Below are 20,097 nucleotides of genomic sequence, written 5' to 3' on the forward strand. Positions count from 1 at the left end.
CTTAATTGCTGTCACTGTCAGGAAATTCCTCCTTATTTCTAGGTTGAATCTCTCCTTCCATCCATTATTCCTTCTCTGGCCTTCAGGTGCTTTGGAAAATAGCTTGACCCCCTTCCTCCTCTCTGGGGCAGCCCCTCAAATATTGGAAGATGCTCTCCTGTCTCCCCTGGTCCTTCTCTTCATTAGACCAGCCATGTCCAGGTCCTCCAACCGTTCATCGTATGTTTTAGCCTCCAGTCCCCTAAATCCTCTTTGCTGCTCTTCTCTGCACTCTTTCTAGAGTCTCAGCATCTTTTTTACAGTGTGGTGCAGTGGTGAAATCCGAACTGGTTTGCTACTGGTTCGCTAGCCACGCATGCACACTGCGCACCAAAAGGAGGCTTGAGAAAGTAAGTAGAAGCGAGGTGGGGGGGGGATCAGCTGTGGCGTGCGATTTAGCTTCGCTAGAAAGCAGGATTTCCTGCTTTCTAGCAAAGCTAAACCCCGCTGCACAGCTGATTGTCGGAAATAACCGGTTAGGAGGAACCAGTAGCTTTTTTTTTACTACCGGTTTGCCTCATTGGTATTATAATTATCATTGCTCTGTTGCTTTGCATGGAGACCGAGAGCTTCTGTGTTGGAGACAAATTTCTTGTGTGTCTAATCACACTTGGCCAAATAAATGTGTTTAATGCAGGACGTGGCATGGCTGCCAGCTGGGCTTCTCTTCCGATCCACGTGGCAGCAGCACCACTGAGTGGCCAAGCTTATCTTACACAACGCACCAGCTTTTCCCAACCAGAAAAGGGGACCACAACTCCCCTTGGCCTGCCTAAGACATAGACTCCTGGCGCTGGAAGGGACCTCAGAGATCTTCTAGTCCAACCCTCTGCTCTAAGGCAGGAGACCTAGCTGGGGACAATTGGAGCTGTAATCCAACAGGAATTCAGGCTGGGAAAAGGGTGTGCTACATACCCATCCTTCTTTACATCCTGTCTTCCTTTCTATATTTGCATTTGCTATATATTAAGTAAATAGTTACAGATGGTCCTTGACTTAGGACCACAATTGAGCCCAGAATTTCTGTTGCTAGGGGAGACAGATGTTTTGCCCTATTTTACGACACTTCTTACCACGGTTGTTAAGTGAATCGGTACAGCGGTTAAGTTAGCAACACGGTTGTTAAGTGAATCCGGCTTCTGCATTGACTTTGCTTGCCAGGAGGTCGCAAAAGGGGAATCACATGACACACACACACACACACACACACACACACACACACACACACACGGGATACTGCGACCGTCATAAAGACGAGTCAGTTGCCAGGCATTTGAGACTATGGGGATTCTGCATTGGTCATAAGTGTGAAAAATGGTTGTAAGTCACTTTTTTCAGTGCTGTTGAAACTTCGAACGGTCACTAAACGAATGGTTTACCATAAGGACGACCTTAGTTTATTGAGTGATTCATTTTACGACCATATCGAAAATATAGAACAAAAAAAGAAATACAGGATTTATGTCCAGGTTAAAATAGATGAAAGAAACAGTAACAAAATACCTTGGTGTTAAATACAAAAAAAAAAAAAAATCAACGTTCAGGTAGATCTATCCAGAGGGGGCTTCACATAATTTAACAACCAGTTTGCCTAGTGCAAAACTGAAAATGTGAGCTTGCACGCGGCTTCAAACACACAGTGATTTCCTGTGTGCGGCTTCCAGCACAGCTTCGGAGAGTAGAGCGGGCGAGGCGTGGAAATCAGCTGGGCTGTGTGGGCGGGGCAAGCGAGCCAGAGAGTGAGAGATATATAGGACCAGATAGCTGGTGGTTGGAACTACCGGTTTCCCCAAACCGGCAGCAGCCCACCTCTGGATATATCGCCTTTACAGGGTTACCCTACCTGTTGGATAGAAGGGGTCTTTTAGTCCAGGGGTCTCCAACCGTGGCAACTTTTAAGACTTGTGGACTTCAACTCCCAGAATTCCTGGGTGAGGAATTCTGGGAGTTGAAGTCCACAAGTCTTAAGGTTGCCAAGGTTGGAGACCCCTGATTTAGTCAACGGCCTTAGCTATAAATTTAGCAGTTCTGCCCTTCTTAAGAATGGCATCAGACCAGGGGTGAAATGCTCCTGGTTCGGACCGGATCGCCCAATCCAGTAGCGATGGCGGCGGGTGGTTCGGAGAACCGGTAGCAAAAATCCCTGCCCCCCCCCATGCCCAGCTGAGCCGGGTGATCATCAGAGGCATTTTTTTTTTTACTCTTAAAAGCATTTTTTCTACAACCTCTTCAGCCGAAAAAATGCTTTTAAAAGTTAAAAAAAAAAATGCCTCTGATGATCGCCCAGCTCAGCTGGGATCGTCAGAGGCTTCTAAAGGCATTTTTTTTCTGCAACCTCTTTGGCTGAAGAGGTTGTAGAAAAAATGCTTTTAAAAGTAAAAAAAAAAAAGTTGGCCACGCCCACCCAGTCACATTAACACCCCACCACCACCACCACCAAGCCACGTCCACAGAAACGGTAGTAACAAACTTTAGATTTCACCCCTGCATCAGACTCATTTGAGACATATTTTTTTCAGTTTTGCCCTTAGCCGACCCATTGAAAGATCCACATTTTGCTGCGTCAGTGTGGCTACTGATATTTAGTTCTCTTGTTTTATATTTTTTGATATGGTCATAATTTATTTATTTATTTATTTTAATATTTCTGATAGGGTCATAAAATGAATCAATTCCTTGCCTGGGAAGCTGTTGAGAGTAAAACAGATAGTCCCGGACTTACACTTCATTTAGTGACCGTTTGGAGCTACAATGGCACTGAAAAAAGTGACTTATGCCCATTTTTTCACCCATAGGTCCCCACTGTCACGTGATAAGAATTCAGAGGCTTGGCAACTGGCATGTACTTATGACAGTTGCAGAGTTCCGGGGTTACCTGATCCACTTTTGCAAACGTCTGACAAGTCAATGAGGAAGCCTGATTCACTTTACGACCATGTTACTGACCTAACTGGAGGGATTCATTTAACAACTCTAAAAGAAAGGCCATAAAATGGGACAAAACTCCCGTAACAAATGTCTCAATTAGCAACATAAGTTTTGGGCTCAATGGTGGCCATAAGTCAAGGACTACCTGTATGTGAAAACTTTAAATATGAATTGGCTAAATATGGAATAGGGACCCGTTTCTCTACTTATCCATTCCCAGGACGCTTCTCAAAAGCACATCTGGACTTGTTCAAGTGAGGTGGCTCTTCTAAGACTCTCTAATTCCACCCTGTCCATCAGTATTGGGACCGTTATGGAATCCTAGGGCAGGAAGGGACCTTTGAGGTCTTCTAGTCCAACCCCTGTTCAAAGCAGGACTCCTTATACTAGTGTTTCTCAACCTTGGAAGCCTGAAGATGGGTGGACTTCTCAAGGTTGAGAAACACTGCCTTATACCATCCCAGACAAATGTTGTCCAATCTTTTCTTGAAAACCTCCAATGTTGGAGCTCCCACAACATTGGAATCAAACTATCAAACCTGATAGTTACCTGTTACCCGATGGCCTTGCCAAGATCCCCCGGGCTTTGAGAGACAGACTCACAGAGGACCATTGTGTGCTCCTACCCAAACACAAACACACACTCTCTCTTTCGATCAATCCAGCCATCCAGGTGGGTTCGAAGCCATTGCCAGGTTTCAGCAGGAAGTGCCTTCTGCTAAAAACTCCTTTTTCGGTCAAAGGGCCTGTTGAAAATGTCCATGGAGCTTCTCCATCATCCAGGTCACGGCTGTCCCAGAGGTGCTTTTTTGAGGGGCAACTGGACTTTTTCTTTGAAGACGTTTCCCTTCTCATCCAAGAAGCTTCTTCAGCTCTGACTGGATGGTGGAAGGATTTATGTTCCTTGCAGACAGCTGGTCATTTGCATCCTTTTAGAGAATCGTTGAGGCCACTTGGGAGGGTCACCTGAGTGGTGCAAATGGACATGGAACATTCTTGGAACTGCTGAAAGGACCACGTGGTAGACAGGAGATGGCTAGTGTGGTATCCCTCCCCCTCTGATGAGAAGGGGCTGTTTAATTTGAACATAGATGGCCTCTCTGACCATCTCTTTCAAGCCAGAGGTCCTCCCTCTGCAAAGCCCACAGTTTGGACAGACTCATCCAGTCAGAGCTGAAGAAGCTTCTTGGATGAGAAGCAAAATGTCTTCAAAGAAAAACAAGAAAGTCCAGTTGCCTGCTGAAAAGAAAAGCATTTCTGCTCCCTGGTTGCATTTTGAATTCTAGAGGTGATTAAAAAAAAAACCTGACAGCCCCAGGAGGCCCAGCCAACAGAGTCAAGAGGTTTTTAGGCCGAATGAAAATCTCTAGCTGGCATGACCTGAAAACCCAGCTTGGACCTGGCCCAAAAATGCTTTTTACAGTCCCTGGAAAGCAGAAATATCCGAGTGTGTTTCTGGCCAGTATTTTTGGCTTCTCCAAAATGAATCTGTGTCACTTCCCCACTTCTGTTCTCTGTGCATTTCTCCTCCCCCTCTTTTCTTCCTCTTTGTCCCCCTTCTTCTTCTTCCTCCTCCTCCCCCTCCTCCCTGCAACCCCCTTCCTTCTAGCACTGATGATGTTCCCTAGTTGGGTCATGAAACATCTGCAAGAAAACCACCAAGCTCAGAGAGCACCAAGGAGCCCCCCTGTGCATCCCCGAGCTACAAATACTCTCTTCTCTAGGGGTTACATTTAAAATCCCGACTGCTACCTACGGCCCACTTCCCAGCCCACCAGGACCCATTTAAAAGTTCCGCTTCCTCTCTAATTCCTGAGCTGTGTCTCCACTGTGTAGGGAAGCTTTCAACGCATAAACCCCCCTCACCTCTGAACGTTGATAAATACTTCCGATGGAATAAAGGAGCACCGAAGAAGGGCAGATGGTGAAAAGATTGAACCTGGCCACCGGAAAGAATACATAAAACACCATTGGAGGGTTGATAGAGATCGTATCGAAATAAAACTATATACAAAAAGGAAACCAGTGGATATGACAAGAAACATCAAACCGAACCAAAATTAGGGAATACATTGGACGTCTTCAGCATGGCATCGTCACAAGACAAGACTTCAAAATGAATATGGGAAAAAAAATATCACAACATAATATTTCAAGAGCGAAATCTAGGCGAGGCAGGGAGGGAGGGGCTCTTACAGACAAATTTGTCCTGGAGATTTTAATTAATTTTTTTTTCTCCAGCAGCAAAAAGAAGAGTGGCAATAAACGCACCAGTTACATTGAAAGCCATCGTCCTCGCCTGGCTAGCCCCCCCCCACTCCCCGCAACAACACAAAACAACACAACGTTGTGTGGGTCACACAGTCCAACAGAGCTGGTGGGCTCCCCGAGGGAGAAAAAAGGGTTGAAGGCACTTTCAGTCTGCATGTGATATTCTGGTAGGGTTCATACTTTCCAAAAACAGCTTCCACGCTTCATTTTTTTCCCCAGCCCCCCTTACAAATGCATTTCAAATTATGAAAATTCCAATAATTATGGATGCTCTCCTTACTGGTTCCAAAGTATACTTTAAAAAAAAAGCTTCATTTTGCTGTAATATTTCAAAAATACTGGAATTTGATGTCCACTCTGTAAGATTTATTAAGATTTATTCTAAATCTATTCAGGCCAGTTTATCTCAATTTGAACAACTTCATCTTCAAGTTGTTCAAACTGAGATACGCTGATGTGCTAATACTCATCCACATGGCTTACATTCACACATCACTTTTAACCAGGTCAGTAAAAAAAAAAAACCCACAGCTGCATTGACCCCCCATTTCCTAAACTGGATTATTTTAAATCTTGCTTCCCTTCTTCCCTTGTGGCTTAAATGAGCTGTGTGAATCCAGCACTTTTGGTCAGTTCACGACACCCCTGTACTTTGCAAGACCCGTAAAAGGTTATTAAAACTGAACAACAAAAAATGCAGGAACCGGATGAAGCATCTTGTTGAGGGCCCTCAAGGCCTCATTTGCAGCATCTTAAGGACGGGGTCTAAATTCTGTGCTCAAAACTAAGCTTAAAAAATTAAAATAAAACAGACCTGAGTCATCATTATTTATCCCAAATGATGTTTCTGATGAATGTATCTGTGAGTCGATGGAAATTAAAATTAAAAAAGAAAACAAGCTAATCTCATGTTGGTTCCTGTCCTTCAGGAAATGTTTGGAAAACAAGAAAGGGCTAAGCTAAAAATGTACAAAACTGTTGGGCCCATCCTAAAATGACCCAGTGTTTCCTGGGGGGGGGGGAGTGGGGGAAATCCCATTTTTCTTTCCCAGAAAAGGACATGGACATGTCTCTCTTTCATTTTTGGAAGTCTTCTTCTCAAGAAATAGTGCTCAGAATTCCAGGCAAAAGGACATGCGCTTGGGGAAACATCTCCAGAAGTTTGAGGTTGGTCCATAACCCAGTCTGACCACAGAACCCTCCTCTGGCCTGATCCCAGCCACCTGGACATCTCATGACAATAAGACTACCACCTTCCTGGCTGACTGATTCCATCCTTCCCTGGCCTTCCTCTGCTGTCCATCTGGCCACATCCTACTCTTGTGCTCGGCCAATGGAAAACTATGGACAACAAAGCCAGGTCTTGGAAGCTCGAAAGAGATTCTTGGGGTGCAGGTGGGGTGAGAATGCCCCAAAGGCTGGACTTAACTGGCCAGCCTGGCACAGAGGCAAGGAGAACATCGCCCTACAACAGGCTGAAGGAGGAGGAGGAGGAGGAGGAGGAGGAGGAGGAGGCACCGTTTGTGGACATTCTCCTGCTGGAAAGGATGGTCTCCTTGGAGAACGAAAGGACGTCGGGATATCTCTTGGAAGAAATGCAATAAAGCCTGCTACATGGAAAGTCAGTATCTATAGGGGGAAAAAAGGGACTAGGGAGGTTTCCTCCTACTGCTTATAGGGGTGACCTGCAAGGAAAGAAAACAGAAAAGAAATATCAAATCAGCGAAGGCATATTTTAGAATTTAGAATCAGAATAGAGCTGGAAGGGACCTTGGAGGTCTTCTAGTCCAGCCTCCTGCTCAAGCAGGAGAACCTATACCATTTTAGATAAGTGACTGTCCAGCCTCTTCTTAAAATCCTCCCACAACTTCTGGAGGCAACTTCTGTTCCACTGGTTAATTGTCCTCACTGTCAGGAAGTTTCTTCTTAATCCCAGGTTGCTTTTCTCCTTGATGAGTTTCCATCTATCTAAAAGATTAAATCATGGCAACTGGACCAAAGTTTTATTAAATTTTTGATGATTGAACCTTCATTTACACGTTGCTTTTTCATTTTGGGGAGAAATCCCCTTGCAGTCTACATGGCAACAATTGCTTCTTTCCAGTGACTCTGATTCTCAGCCTAAGTATTTTCATTTGGACTGAAGGAGGTTCCTTGGATGACTCACGAAAGGTTTTAATAAACTTTGCTCCAGTTCTCATGATTTAACCTTTTAGATCACTTTGTTGGTTTAGATCTGATGATCTGTGATTGTATCTGACGATTTATCACTCGGTTGCTTGTATGTACACTGAGAGCTTCCACGCCGGAGACAAATTCCTTGTGTGCCAATTCACCCTTGGCCAATAAAGAACATTCTATTTTATGCTATATTCTATTCTGTGTGGTGCGGTGGCCTCCAGGTGGAGCTCTCGCCTCACAATCAGGAGGCTGTGAGTTCGATCCTAGGTAGAGGCAGATGTTTCTTTCTCTGGGAACGTTGAGAATATATCTGTTGAATATAACTCCGCACTGGTGACAGGAAGGGCATCCGGCCATTAAAACACTCTGCTAGCTCCATTCAGCTGCCCAGAACTCCACCCCACAAGGGATGATGGGGTCGTTAAAAGACGATGATGATTCTATATTCTATTCTATAAAACAAGAGGCCACATCTCACCTTTATGAGCTGACTCCGATTTGGATATCTGATGTGCCACGTTATGCTGATTCGTAAGGCCAGGCGGATGGTCCAGCTCCTTGGTCAAGGGGGGAGCAGCTCTGGCGGAGAGAAGGCAGAACAGGTCAGCATCACAATTGTTGGCAGCAAGTTGTTGTTTTTGGGAAATGGAGCCTGGAGAGGTAGTCCTCGATTTACAACGCTTCATTTACTGCCCGTTCGACGTTACACTGGCTCTGAAAAAAAGCGACTTATGACCTTTTCCCACACGTACGACCGCTGCAGCACCCCCAGGGTCACGTGATCAAAATTCAGCCACTTGGCAACTGACTCGTATTTATGACAGTTGCAGTGTCCTGGGATCATGTGATCCCCTTCTGTGATGTTCTGACAAGTGGCGTCAATGGGGAAGGGAGATTCATTTAACGACCATCTTACTGACTTAAGAACAGCAGTGATTCACTTATCCACTGTGTTGAGAAAGGTTGTAAAATCGGGCAGAACTTACTTAACAATTGTCTCATTTAGCAACGGAAATTTTGGGCTCAATTGGAGTCATAATTTGAGGACTACCTGTATTTCCAGAAGGACATGCTACTGACATGGAAATAGGACCCGCCACCAAGCAGCAAAATGCACAATTTCCTCCTAAGTCTTCTTCCTCCTGCTCCTTCTCCCTTGCAAACCTCCTTCTAGCACTGATGATGTTCCCTAGTTGGGTCATGAAACGTCTGTAAGAAAAGTTCAGAGAGCATCATTTACCGTGTGGGCTTCTCGCTCCTGCCTCGGTGGGGGTCATATCCTTCCCTTGACCGTCCGCACGCCGACTCAGGAGGCTCCTGCTGGACGTAGACAAAAAAACTAAGCTAGGATCAACCTTCAGGTTTCACGTCCGTGAAGATACAACCGGAGTGCAAGACAAGGAACGTAGCACATAATTTAAGGCCAGGAGGATTTCAGAGCAAAGGGGTGGACGCAGGTGGAACTGGGCTTTGATGGGAGGCAGTGGGAGGTCGACTGGAAGAAAAATAAACCTATTCTTGCTTTATAGCTGTGACTGGAAGTGAAGAAGGTGAGATCTTAGGAAGCCCAGGAGGAAATCTCCTTGCAAACTTTCAATAAACCTGAATCAGAGATGGAAATTTTCTCTTTCGGCTTTCTCAGTCTCTATTCCCTGACATCAGTTATAGAAAAAAACTCCACCATATATTTAAGAATTGAGAGTCGTGTGACTGCAAGATGGGAGTGGGGAGGAATATATAAATTTAATAAATAAAATTGCCCAAGGCCAATCTTAATTTGGGATAAGAGATGGGATGCGGTTGGGGTGATTAACCTCCTGAATGAATATTTGGGGCCTTCCAACTGTTCTCTGTCATGAGGAATAAGAACCTAAGCTACTGATTTGAATCGTCACTTGTCAAAGGATTATCAAAGAAATACCCAGATATAACAAGAGAAATTCTCAGCCTTCCTCAACCTGCCCCCACCCCAAATAAGCTGAAATCTCGGCTTGCTCTCCAAACATGATGGGGAACAGAGATGGTCTATGAAAGCATAATTCATAAAGAGAGCAAATCCCATTCCTTTCTAGCACTGATAAACTCCAGTCCTTCTCTTTGTCCTCCTTCTCCACCACCAGCCCACTCCCTTCAGTACTGATGATGTTACCTAGTTGGGTCATGAAACGTTTGCAAGGAAACCACCAAGCTCAGAGAGCACCAAGGATCTCATAGTCTTCCTTTTCCTCTTCCTCCTCCTTTCCCCCTCTCCCCTGCAAACCCTCCCCCCCCTTCTAGCACTGATGCCCTTACCTAGTTAGGTCATGAAACGTCTGCCAAAAAACCCACCAAACTCAGAGAGCATCAAGGACCCCACAGTCCTCCTCTTCCTCACAAACCCATTCCCATCTAACACTGATGTATGCTGTTATCTAGTTAGGTCATGAAACGTCTGCAAAAAAACCCCCAAGTTCAGAGAACAGCAAAGCCCCCAAAGTTCAAAGCTAAAGATTTTCTTCTATTAAAAAACATAATTCTTGTACAGGGGATAAGTACGTCCTCCCTCCCCTCCCCCGTTTTTCCTTTCCAGCAGAAGCTGAAACCTCTTCCCAAACTGAATCATTTCTCACCTTCCAGTCTTGATCCGGCCTCTTCTTCTCCCGTTCCTTGGCCTTTTTGTAAGCTTTCTTCTCCTCTGCCATCAGAAGGCGAGCTATTTCCTGCGGGAAACAGTTTAAACAAATTATCCTTTTTTTCCTTCTTTTTTTTGGCTCACCTCTCTGATTCTCAGTTTCTGAACTACAGAGAATAACAGAGTTGGAGAATAGAATAGAATAGAATAGAATAGAATAGAATAGAATAGAATAGAATAGAATAGAATAGAATAGAATCTGGAAGGGACCATTGAGGTCTTCTAGCCCAACCCCGTTCTCAAGCAGGAAATCCTATATCATTTCAGACAAATGGCAGCCCAGTCTCTTCTTAAAAGCCTCCAGTGATGGAGCTCCCACAACTTCTGGTGGCAAGCAGTTCCACTGGTTAATCGTTCTCACGATCAGGAAATTCCTCCTTAGCTCTAAGTTGCTTCTCTCCTTGATGAGTTTCCATCCATTTTTTTCTTCTCCTGCCTTCTGGTTCTTTGGAGAATAGGTGGACCCCTTTTGTCTTTGTAGGAGCCCCTCAAATATTGGAAGACTGCTCTCATGCTACCCCTAGTCTTCCTTTTTGGTCCCTGTGCCATAATTTTTTTTAACAGAATAATAAAACTCAGAAAGGTCTTTGGAGGTCCAAAGACTACAGAGAATAACAGAGTTGGAGAATAGAATAGAATAGAATAGAATAGAATAGAATAGAATAGAATAGAATAGAATAGAATAGAATAGAATAGAATAGAATAGAATAGAATAGAATCTGGAAGGGACCATTGAGGTCTTCTAGTCCAACCCCCTGCTCAAGCAGGAGAGACCTGTACCATTTCAGATAAATAGCTGTCCAATCCCTTCTTAAAAACCTCCAGGGACAGACCATCCTTCTGGTGGCAAGTTGTTCCACCGATTAACTTTTCTCTCTTGCAGGATATTTCTATGTGGGGTTTCTCCTTGATTAGTTTCCCTCCGTTGTGGGACTTACTTAGCAATTGTGGCAAGAAAAGATTCCAGATTCCACCAGAATGGAGAATGTTTACCCCCACCTGCCTTGCTTTCATGCTTAAGCCGAATCTCACGGGCCTTTTGACTGACACATTTATTCTCCCATCTGGAGTAATTCACCAGCATTTTTGGTTTTCCTTCCCTAAATGGTTGGGTGTCGTCCACCAAGACCACAGCTGAGAAACCACATCTGCCTTGCGGCCAAGAAAAGTGAGTCACCAGGATACCGTGGCAGACATGAGCTCTACGGAAGAGTTCAGCCTTTTTAAGATTTTCCAACTTCGTCAACTTTTTAAGATGTGTGGACTCCAACTCCCAGAATCCCCTATAGCAGTGTTTCTCAACCTTGGAAGCTTGAAGATGGGTGGACTCCAACTCCCAGAATCCCCTATAGCAGTGTTTCTCAACCTTGGAAGCTTGAAGATGGGTGGACTCCAACTCCCAGAATCCCCTATAGCAGTGTTTCTCAACCTTGGAAGCTTGAAGATGGGTGGACTCCAACTCCCAGAATCCCCTATAGCAGTGTTTCTCAACCTTGGTAGCTTGAAGATGGGTGGACTCCAACTCCCAGAATCCCCCAGCCAGCGCTGCTGGCTGGGGGATTCTGGGAGTTGAAGTCCACCCATCTTCAAGCTACCAAGGTTGAGAAACACTGCCCTATAGCCACCACAATCTCTCCCACAGTTGCTACCGTTGAGCCAGGCGCAATCTATTCTGCACCTGGCTTTTCCTGCCTAAGTACAAATAGCCCTCGACTTACAACCGTTCATTTAGTGACCGCTCAAAGTTACGACGACACTGGGAAAAAATGACTTACAGCCGTTTTTCAACCTTGTGACCTTTGTAGCATCCCCATGATCATATGATCAAAATTCAGATGTTTGGCAACTGACTCATATTTATGACGGTCGCAGTGTCTCGGGGTCAAGTCGATTCCCTCTTTTGCGACCTTCTGACAAGCAAAGTCCATGGGGAAGCCAGATTCCCTTCACAACCGGATTACTAACTTATCAACAGTGGTGATTCACTTAACAGTGGTGGCAAGAAAGGTCGTAAAATGGGGCAAAACTCACAAATGTCTCACTTAAGAACAGAAATGTTGGGCTCGACTGTGGTCATAAGTTGAGGACTACCTGTAAAGGGCTTTCTGTTTCTCATCATTGAACTACACCTTGTTGGGACCTCAACTCCCAGAATTCTTATTTGTGGCCATGCAGGCAAGTGGAATTCTGGGAGTTGAAGTCCACATACCCAGAAATGACCAAGAAATGATACAATACTGCATTAAGGGGAACAATGTGTCTCTGAAGACCCAGGGGCCCCTGGAAAATAGCCAGCAAGTCCAGACCAAGATCCCCCTCCTCTTTCCTGGCAGGAATAGCCAACACCCCAGAAGATAAAGGCTCAAGATGCAGAAGGATCTTGACAGAGTTGAGGCCCTAGCTAACAAAATGAAATTCAGTGGTGAGAAAAGTAAGGCTTTCTTTATACTTAGGCAAGGAAAAAAAATCCAAATGGCAGGTCCAGATAAGGTGAAACCTGGCTCAACAGCAGTAACTGTGAGGGATCTTGGAGTCCTAGTGGACAATCACTTAAATCTGAGCCAGCCGTGTGCAGCAGCTGCCAAAAAAGCCAACACAGTCCTGGGCTGCATCAACAGAGGGAGAGAATCAAGATCATGTGAAGTGTTAATACCACTTTATAAGGCCTTGGTGAGGCCACACTTGGAATCCTTCATCCAGTTTTGGTCGCCACGATGTAAAAAAGATGCGGAGACTCTAGAAAGAGTGCAGAGAAGAGCCACAAAGAGGATTAGGGGCCTGGAGGCTAAAACATATGAAGAACGGTTGCAGGAACTGGGTATGTCTAGTTTAATGAAAAGAAGGACTACGGGAGACATGATAGCAGTGTTCCAATATCTCAGGGGCTGCCCCAAAGAAGAGGGGGGTCAAGCTATTCTCCAAAGCACCTGAAGGCAGGAGAAGAAGCAACGGGTGGAAACTAATCAAGGAGAGAAGCAACCTGGAATTAAGGAGAAATTTCCCGACAGTGAGAACAAATAATCAGTGGAACTACTTGCCTCCAGAAGTTGTGAATGCTCCAACACTGGAATTTTAAAGAAGAGACAACCATTTGTCTGGGATGGTAAAGAGTCTCCTCCTTGAGCAGGGGGTCGGACGAGAAGACCTCCAAGGTCCCTTCCAACACTGGTATTCTGTTATTCCCTTCAATGTAGACGCTAACCCTTATGTTACTACGATGGGGGATTGGACTAGATGACCTCCAAGGTCCCTTCCAACTCTATTCTGTATTAAGGTATTTCCCAGTTCTCTTCCAACTCTGTGATTCTGTTGTTTACCTACCTCGTCTTGAGCAACTTGTGCGGCCCTCCTGTCCACCTGGCTGGCCTAAACAGCAAAGAAAAAAAGGGAAACTTTAAAAACAGAAGATTGGGAAACTGTTTCCTGCAGACCTCCAAGGTTCCCCCCCCCTCTTCACCCATGCTTTCAACTCTTTCTCCCCACCTCCCCTCCTCTGCTTCTGGCTCCCTCCAACCCACTGTGGCTCCACTTGGAAATTCTCTCTTGGCCTCTTAACCTCCGAAAAATTCTACCCTTTCCCAGCCCTTCCGATCAACGTACTGGGGTTTCGGCTCTACCCTTGATTGAGGATAGATAAGAAGCCATCATAAATTTTCTATGAGTTGTACACAGTAAAGTTAGCAGACGGTTTTGAAACTTTATTCTTGTTTTTCTGAGTTTTATTCCTTCTGATGCTTTACCTGTTAAGTATTTTGTCATCTATATAGTAGATAGGTGACAGGTTAATAATTTGCATGTCGAATTAGAAGTTCGAAAACTTGCTTTGGGCCCATTTCGCAAGGAGGGTGAAACTAATATTCTTGTAATATATTCATCGATATTCAACTATTTTGGGAGGGGGAAGGAAAAATTTGTTTATGTGTTTGTGTTTTTTAACGCACTTTTTTGTGTAATGTATTGTCTGCTTTATTTTTTCTCTCTTTGCTTATCTTTTATGCATCTATTTTTTTTGAAGTTCTGTAGTTCTATTTCTTCTTGAATAAAATAAAATTAGATACCCCCCTCCAACAAAAAAGGAAATCTCCCCTTGTTCTCCAATATCTGGAAAATTAGGTTTGGGGCCACACAGCTCCTTTCCCATTTTCTCTTTCAATCGCTGCATCGCTCACCCCCTTCAACTCCCAGAGAAGACCCCTACCCACCCACCCATGCCTGGGATGCTATTCTCTTTTCTGCCATGAACCGTGGAGAAAATCAAAGAAGGGCACCAAAGCAGCTGAAAATGGGAAAATTGAAGGGGGGGGGCGTCGTCTCAGGATTCCCCCCTGTAATGGCAGAGTTTGGCCCTGCTCACCAGCAGTTCCTCTTCCTGTAACTTCCAGGCAATCTCGGCATCGTAGGCTTCGGGGTCTCGGGAAGCCCCTACTCGCGGTCTGGCGTAGACGTCTTCCTTTGACCCCCGGGGTTTTGTCCCTGCAAAACAGGTTGCTACATGGGATGATTGCTAAGAGAGTTTGGCCCCATGTTACGACCTTTCTCGGCACGGTTGTTAAGTGAATCGCTGCAGCTTACACCATCATTAAGTGAACCTGGCTCCCCCTCCCCCCAGTTGACTCTGCTTGTCAAAAGGTCGCAAAGGGGGATCACATCACCCTGGGACATTGTGACGGTCGTAAATGTGAGACAGTTGCCAACGGTCTGAATTTTGATCACATAACCACGAGGATGTTTCAACGGTCGTAAGTGTGAAAAACCTTCTGCCCTTCTCCTGTGCACCACCTCTTGTCAGGCCTGGAAGCCATCTTTTGCCTTGGGCCTTCAGGCTTGCCACATTTAGTGCGGTGGGAAACTGGGAGGGGGGATTGTATGGAGCCAGGGTGATATGTAGTCATAATAACATTCCTTTCTCAGAGAGTCAAGGCCATCTTGCCCTGCACCTGGAGGGCTGGAACTGGGAGGCATCTCCAGTTGGGACGCTGCTTGGATTGGGCCATGTGATGGACAGGTGGGTAGAGGGGAAGGGACCTGGACTTTCTTTTAGGTGGGGAAAACCTGGAAGCTTTCAGATTCGGGTTTTCCCAGATGTGCCAATATGACCTCTCTAATAAAATGGAACTTTGAGGAACTTCAAGCCTTGGAGTTTTCTTTCGTTGGGGGTCTTACTTGGAACCCTGACACCTCTTTCCTGACCAGCTAGCAGCACGGAGAAGACCCCTGGACAGACCTTTCAGAGGGAAAGCAGGCCATCCCCCCAAAAAAACCTCCGGTCTACAGCAACGGAGCCCTCAGCAGCATCTGCTGAACAGAAGGCGTGAACAGCCCAGCTGCCTCCACTTAGCAGCGTCTCTGAGGAAGAACTCCGAGACTACAGAGAGCGAGACAACTTTCCCAGGACACCCCCATCCCTTGGCGTGGGCCCAGGGAGAAGCCAGGCCTACAGGAAGAGGTGGGGGGTGGGAGGGTCTATTTATAGGCCTACGGGGGCCACTGCAAAGCCGACAGCCATTGCAAAACGTCACCGAATTGGAAGGAGAACTGAAGCTGGGGATTTGCATGAATGGGCCAGATGCAACCAGGTTCCATCCAAAAAGATTTTGCTGGGAACAAAGAGGGAAGGGGATTTGCCCCGTCTGGGACCCATTTGCAGCAAGAGTCTGGCGTCTCTTTCCCAGCTTTGGAAAGGAGAAAGTCTCCCTGCTTTTTCCCACCCAAGCAGGGGACCAGCCGCCATCCCCTTGCTGAGCTCGGGACAGGAAGGGGGCCATCTGCTGGCTTCTCTCTTCTTCCTTGGATAAATCCCCCAAATTGTCATTATTATGGTTCATTAAACCATCAGATCATTAAACTGTGGCGCTCGGGCAGATGACGGGATGGTGGCCATCCATGCTGGTGTCCGGCTTGGGTGATCCCGGACATTGGCCCTTTCCTTAGCAGCTAAATTTCCTGACAGGGAGAAGAATTAATCCGTGGGATGACTTGTCCCCAAGAGGTTGTGGGGGTTGGACTAGAAGACCTCCAAGGTCCCCTCCAACTCTGCTATTCTGTGAAACACACAGGAATTGTCACAACCACAAGAAAGCATTTTATGGTTAATGACTCTAATCGTCCTCTCTTTTCCTTCTCCTCTGCTCCTCCTCCTTTCTAACACTGATGTTATACTCTAGCTGGGTAATGAAACATCTCTTAAGAAAACCACCCAGTTCAGAGAGCACCAAGGGCCTTACAGTCTTCTTCCTCCTCCTCCTTCTCCTCATCTTCCTCCTCTCCCTCCCTTCCATCACTGACGATGTTCCCTAGTTGGGTCATGAAACGTCTGCAAGAAAACCACTCAGCTCAGAGAGCCCCAAGGACCCCACAATGCACTAGGGACTGTACCAGAGCCTGCTTATGGGGCTGAAGGACCTGCTTTGGCTTCCAGGCTGAGACTCATCCCCATTTCAGTTCAGAAGAAGGGAGGGAGACAGACTTCAAGCTCCCTAACAGGGAACATCCATCACACCTGTAACAGAAGCCCTGGTGTTGCTAGAGCAAACTTAGGGACAGGGAAGAAAAACTCTACCCAACCTTCTTCCTGACTGGCAATTTTAGTGGAATCCTCCCTTCTTGGGAGGGTTTAGGATTCCTCGACTGGCAGCTGGCACCCTTTTGGCCCAAGGGGGAAAGGCGGAAGACAGAAGGCCCAGCCTCGAGCACAAAGACCCCTTTGGCCGTGGCCCCATTACCTGGATTCCGGGGGCGCCTGCCTTCCCCGTCCCTGCCCTCCCTGCGGTGGGAGGTGGGGGAGGCCCGTGCCCCCCTGGGCTCCCTTTCTCCAGCCTCCTTCCTGGGCCGGTGCCGGTGGGCAGCGTCCGAGTCGTAGTGCCGGGCGTGATGGGCGGGGGTCCTTGGGGAACCACGATCCTCCTGAGGTGGCAGCCCACCACGGTCCGGATTGGGAGAAGGGCTTTGGCCGTACCGTCTTTCCGCTTGCCTCTCTCTCCCGTTGGGGGTCGGCCCCCGTTCCCCCTGCCCTCGGGGCCCACGGCTGCCATGCCTACTTCTCCATTCCTCTTCTTGGCCCACAAGAGGAGGGGGCGTCCTTTGGGGTCTCTCGTGGCTCCGAGGCCTGGTCCCTCGACTGGCCCGGGATGGCTCTGCATCCAAGACCAGCAGATGTGGCCCCCGAGATTTGTCCTGGCCCCGGTTGGGGCGACTGCAGGCCCTGTCGGGGGCTTCATCTTCCTCTTCCTCCTCCACCTCTGGAGGACCCCTGTGATGGGGAGGCCTCTCATGTCCGTCTTTCTTCCTCTCCCGTCGCTTCTCCCGGTCCTTCTTCCGGCCATCCTTGCTCTTCTTCACTTCCTCGCCACTCTCCCAAGTCTCCAGGTCAAGACCCTCTGGAACCAGTGGGGGCCCCCTCCAAGGCTCCCTCGTTTGGGGGGGCTGCCCCTCAGCGCTCCCGGGCCGAGGGTCTTTGGGCCCCGGTTCCCAGGGAGTCCCGGACAAGCGGTCTGGGCAACAATGAAGCGGCAAGACAGACAAGGGAGGTGAGTTAGTGACCTGGGTTAATGGCAGGTACCTATCAGGCTACACAGCGAAGGGGGGAGGGGGAGCCAAGGGGAGAAAGCTTGGAGGGGCAGGGAAGGCATGCAGATGAGCAGCAAATTTCCTGCAGGGCCCCCGGCCCCTCCCCTCCCCAAGAGCAAAATCTCCGTCTCTTCACCACAATCCTAAACGTTGAACCCAGGACTCTCTCCGTCTCCAGTAGAGGGGGTCCCTTCCTTGCCCAGACAGGACAATGCAATTCAATTATCACCACGTCCAAGGACAGAAATCCAAGGCTGTTTGCTGCTCACTTTCTAATGGCCCCACGCGTGAGATTCCCAGGGGGATTGCTGGGGGGAGCCAACGCAGGCCAAAAGATTTGCTTTCTTGCTCAAGAGGTCAAAAGTCACTTCAGTCCCCCCCCCACTCACGGCTGTCCCAAAGGCGGTTTCTTTTTCCCCCCCAAAGGCAACTGGACTTTCTTGGGTTTTTTCCTTTGAAAACCTTTTTGCTTCAACTGAAGAAGCTTCTTGAATGAGAAGAGAAACATTTTCAGAGAGAAAAAAAAAACACCAAGAAAGTCTAGTTGCATTTTGGAAAAAAAGCACTTTGGGGATGGAGAATCTCCATTGACAAGCTGCATTGTTGTGTATGGACTGAGAGGTTTGGGTCCCCCCACGGCCCCCAATCTGTGTGTGCGCATGCAGGAAGGGAAATTTGGCACCACATGTTAGGTTTGTAGATACCACCTTGGCAAGATCGCCCAGAAGCAGCAAAAGAAGCCGGAAGAGTAAAGGAGAATATTTGTAGCTCAGGATGGAGGTGAGGGGCCCTGGGGACACTCTTGAGCCTGGAGGTTTTCCTGCAGACATTTCATGACCCTAAGTAGGGGACATCATCAGGACTAGAAGGGAGGGGGGTTTGCAGAGAGAGGAGGAGGAAGAGGGGAACTGTGGGGTTCTTGGGGTTCTTGGAGTCTGATGGTTTTCTTGCAGACATTTCATTGCCAAACTAGGTAATATCTTCAGTGCTAGAAGGGAGTGCGGTTTGTGGAGTGGAGAAAAAGGAAGGAGAGGAGAAAAGGAGGAGGAGGAGGAGGAGAAAGAGGAGCAGAAGAGAAGGAGGAAGAAGAGGGAAGAGGGAAGAGGGAAGAGGAGGAGGAAGAGGAGGAGGAGGAGAGGGAGGAGAAGCAGAAGAGGAGGAGGGGAGGACTGTGGGAGTCCTTCGGGCTATCCGAGCTGTTTCCTTGCAGATGTTTCATGATCCAATGCACATTTTTGAGAGAAATGTAGGAAGAATAATAGCTTAACAGTTGATGTCAGCTTTGTAAATAAAAAAAGAACTCCAAAGCTATGACACCATTATTCATCCATTATCACTTCCCAATGTATTTATTTATTTGAAGAGGGTAGAAGTTATTTTCTGGGAAGCACTTCGTATGTGGCGAGCCATTTTCCTACAAATCTACCATGTGTTTCATGAATCCCACCCCCCACCCCATGTTTAGCACTGATGACGTTACTTAGCTGGGTCATGAAACGTCTGCAAGAAAACCGCCAAGCTCAGAGAGCACCAAGCACCCCAATTTTCAACCCAGAACTACAAATATTCTCCTTTATTGGTGGGGGTACATAATCCTACGCTCGGGGCAGAGTCCAAGCGAAGGAAGGACGAGCAAGGATGGGAAAGACGCCACAACTGCAAAGCAGGCAGACGGCCACAAGCCCAGCGGAAAAGGCAGGAGGAGTCAGGAAAGGGCTGGATTGCCACACCAGCCAGGTGAATGCTGGGATGGACTCTGCTACCTGCGCAGGCGGCCAAGGAGAGCCCGGCAGCAGGTGAGCTCTGGCCATTAGCACCGAAGCGATCCAGCTCTTGAGGAAAAGGTGCATCCTCCATTTGGGTTTGAAGGCTACTAGCCATGATCTGCCTTTTTCCCCGACACACCCAAGACGAAGAAAAGCAGAATCTGTTGCACAGATGCACAATTAAAGAGGCCGGCCGGAGAAACCACACCAAGCGAATTTCCCACCAAGTTCATTAAATCCCAGCTGTGGAAGTCCCTTCGATCACGTGAGCCCTTCCAGGAGGAGGAGGAGGAGGAGGAGGAAGAGAGCCAGCGCGTAAATCACAATCCGAGAGGCGATTTCCATCCTGCAGCAGCGATGTTGATCAAACCGAGAGTGGCTTTCGGGGGGAGATCGGAAGGAAGCACAGAAAAACCTCGCCCCTCCCAGGGTCTGTCCAGTTGGCTCTGGTGGAGTTCATTCACGCCAAGCAGAGTCCGGCGTCCCTCTCGGTCCCCAGGGAGGTCTAAGGCAGGGGTCTCCAACCTGGGCCAGTTTGAAGCCTCGTGGACTTCAACTCCCAGAATTCTCCAGCCAGCAGTTGCTTACACTCCAAGGTCCCTCCCAGCCACATGTTTTTATGATCTTGGGCAGAGGGGTGGACTAGAAGACCTCTAAAATCCCTTCCAACTCTGC

At 47.5% G+C, this 20,097-nt stretch overlaps 2 protein-coding genes across 4 annotated transcripts in view; both read right to left on the reverse strand.

The window, feature by feature from the left end:
• Positions 1 to 4,937: 4,937 nt before the first annotated feature.
• The window catches only part of CCDC50 (coiled-coil domain containing 50), a 30,086-nt gene continuing 14,926 nt past the window's right edge, over positions 4,938 to 20,097 (reverse strand). The window contains exons 6-11 of one of the 3 annotated variants that reach the window (XM_034424546.3): positions 14,445 to 14,563; positions 13,412 to 13,456; positions 10,029 to 10,118; positions 8,660 to 8,739; positions 7,898 to 7,998; positions 4,938 to 6,923 (exon numbers count right to left, since the gene is read on the reverse strand). In XM_034424546.3, coding sequence (XP_034280437.2) covers positions 6,904 to 6,923; positions 7,898 to 7,998; positions 8,660 to 8,739; positions 10,029 to 10,118; positions 13,412 to 13,456; positions 14,445 to 14,563 — 455 coding nt within the window. In that variant the 3' untranslated portion in view covers positions 4,938 to 6,903. The remainder of the gene's footprint in view (positions 6,924 to 7,897; positions 7,999 to 8,659; positions 8,740 to 10,028; positions 10,119 to 13,411; positions 13,457 to 14,444; positions 14,564 to 20,097) is intronic. The other 2 variants (XM_087871988.1, XM_087871989.1) reach the window with 2 other exon arrangements.
• On the reverse strand, positions 14,570 to 19,537 carry LOC148112976 (uncharacterized). The gene is made up of 2 exons (XM_087872880.1): positions 19,256 to 19,537; positions 14,570 to 17,656 (listed from the first exon to the last, which is right to left on the reverse strand). Exons 1-2 carry the CDS (start codon positions 19,535 to 19,537, stop codon positions 16,646 to 16,648), a joined length of 1,293 nt encoding a protein of 430 aa, XP_087729006.1. The 3' UTR covers positions 14,570 to 16,645.

Source organism: Pantherophis guttatus, chromosome 6 (genome assembly GCF_059756535.1).
Source record: "Pantherophis guttatus breed Tessera chromosome 6, ASM5975653v1, whole genome shotgun sequence".
In the NCBI taxonomy this organism is placed as follows: domain Eukaryota; kingdom Metazoa; phylum Chordata; class Lepidosauria; order Squamata; family Colubridae; genus Pantherophis; species Pantherophis guttatus.

What these genes read in the sequence shown, in the direction of transcription:
- LOC148112976 (XM_087872880.1), bottom strand. Translation starts at nt 19,537, where the DNA reads ATGGCTAGTAGCCTTCAAACCCAAATGGAGGATGCACCTTTTCCTCAA. An exon ending in GCTTGGACTCTGCCCCGAGC is followed by an intron (nt 17,657 to 19,255) that starts GTAGGATTATGT and finishes TTCGCTGTGTAG; the next exon opens with CCTGATAGGTACCTGCCATT.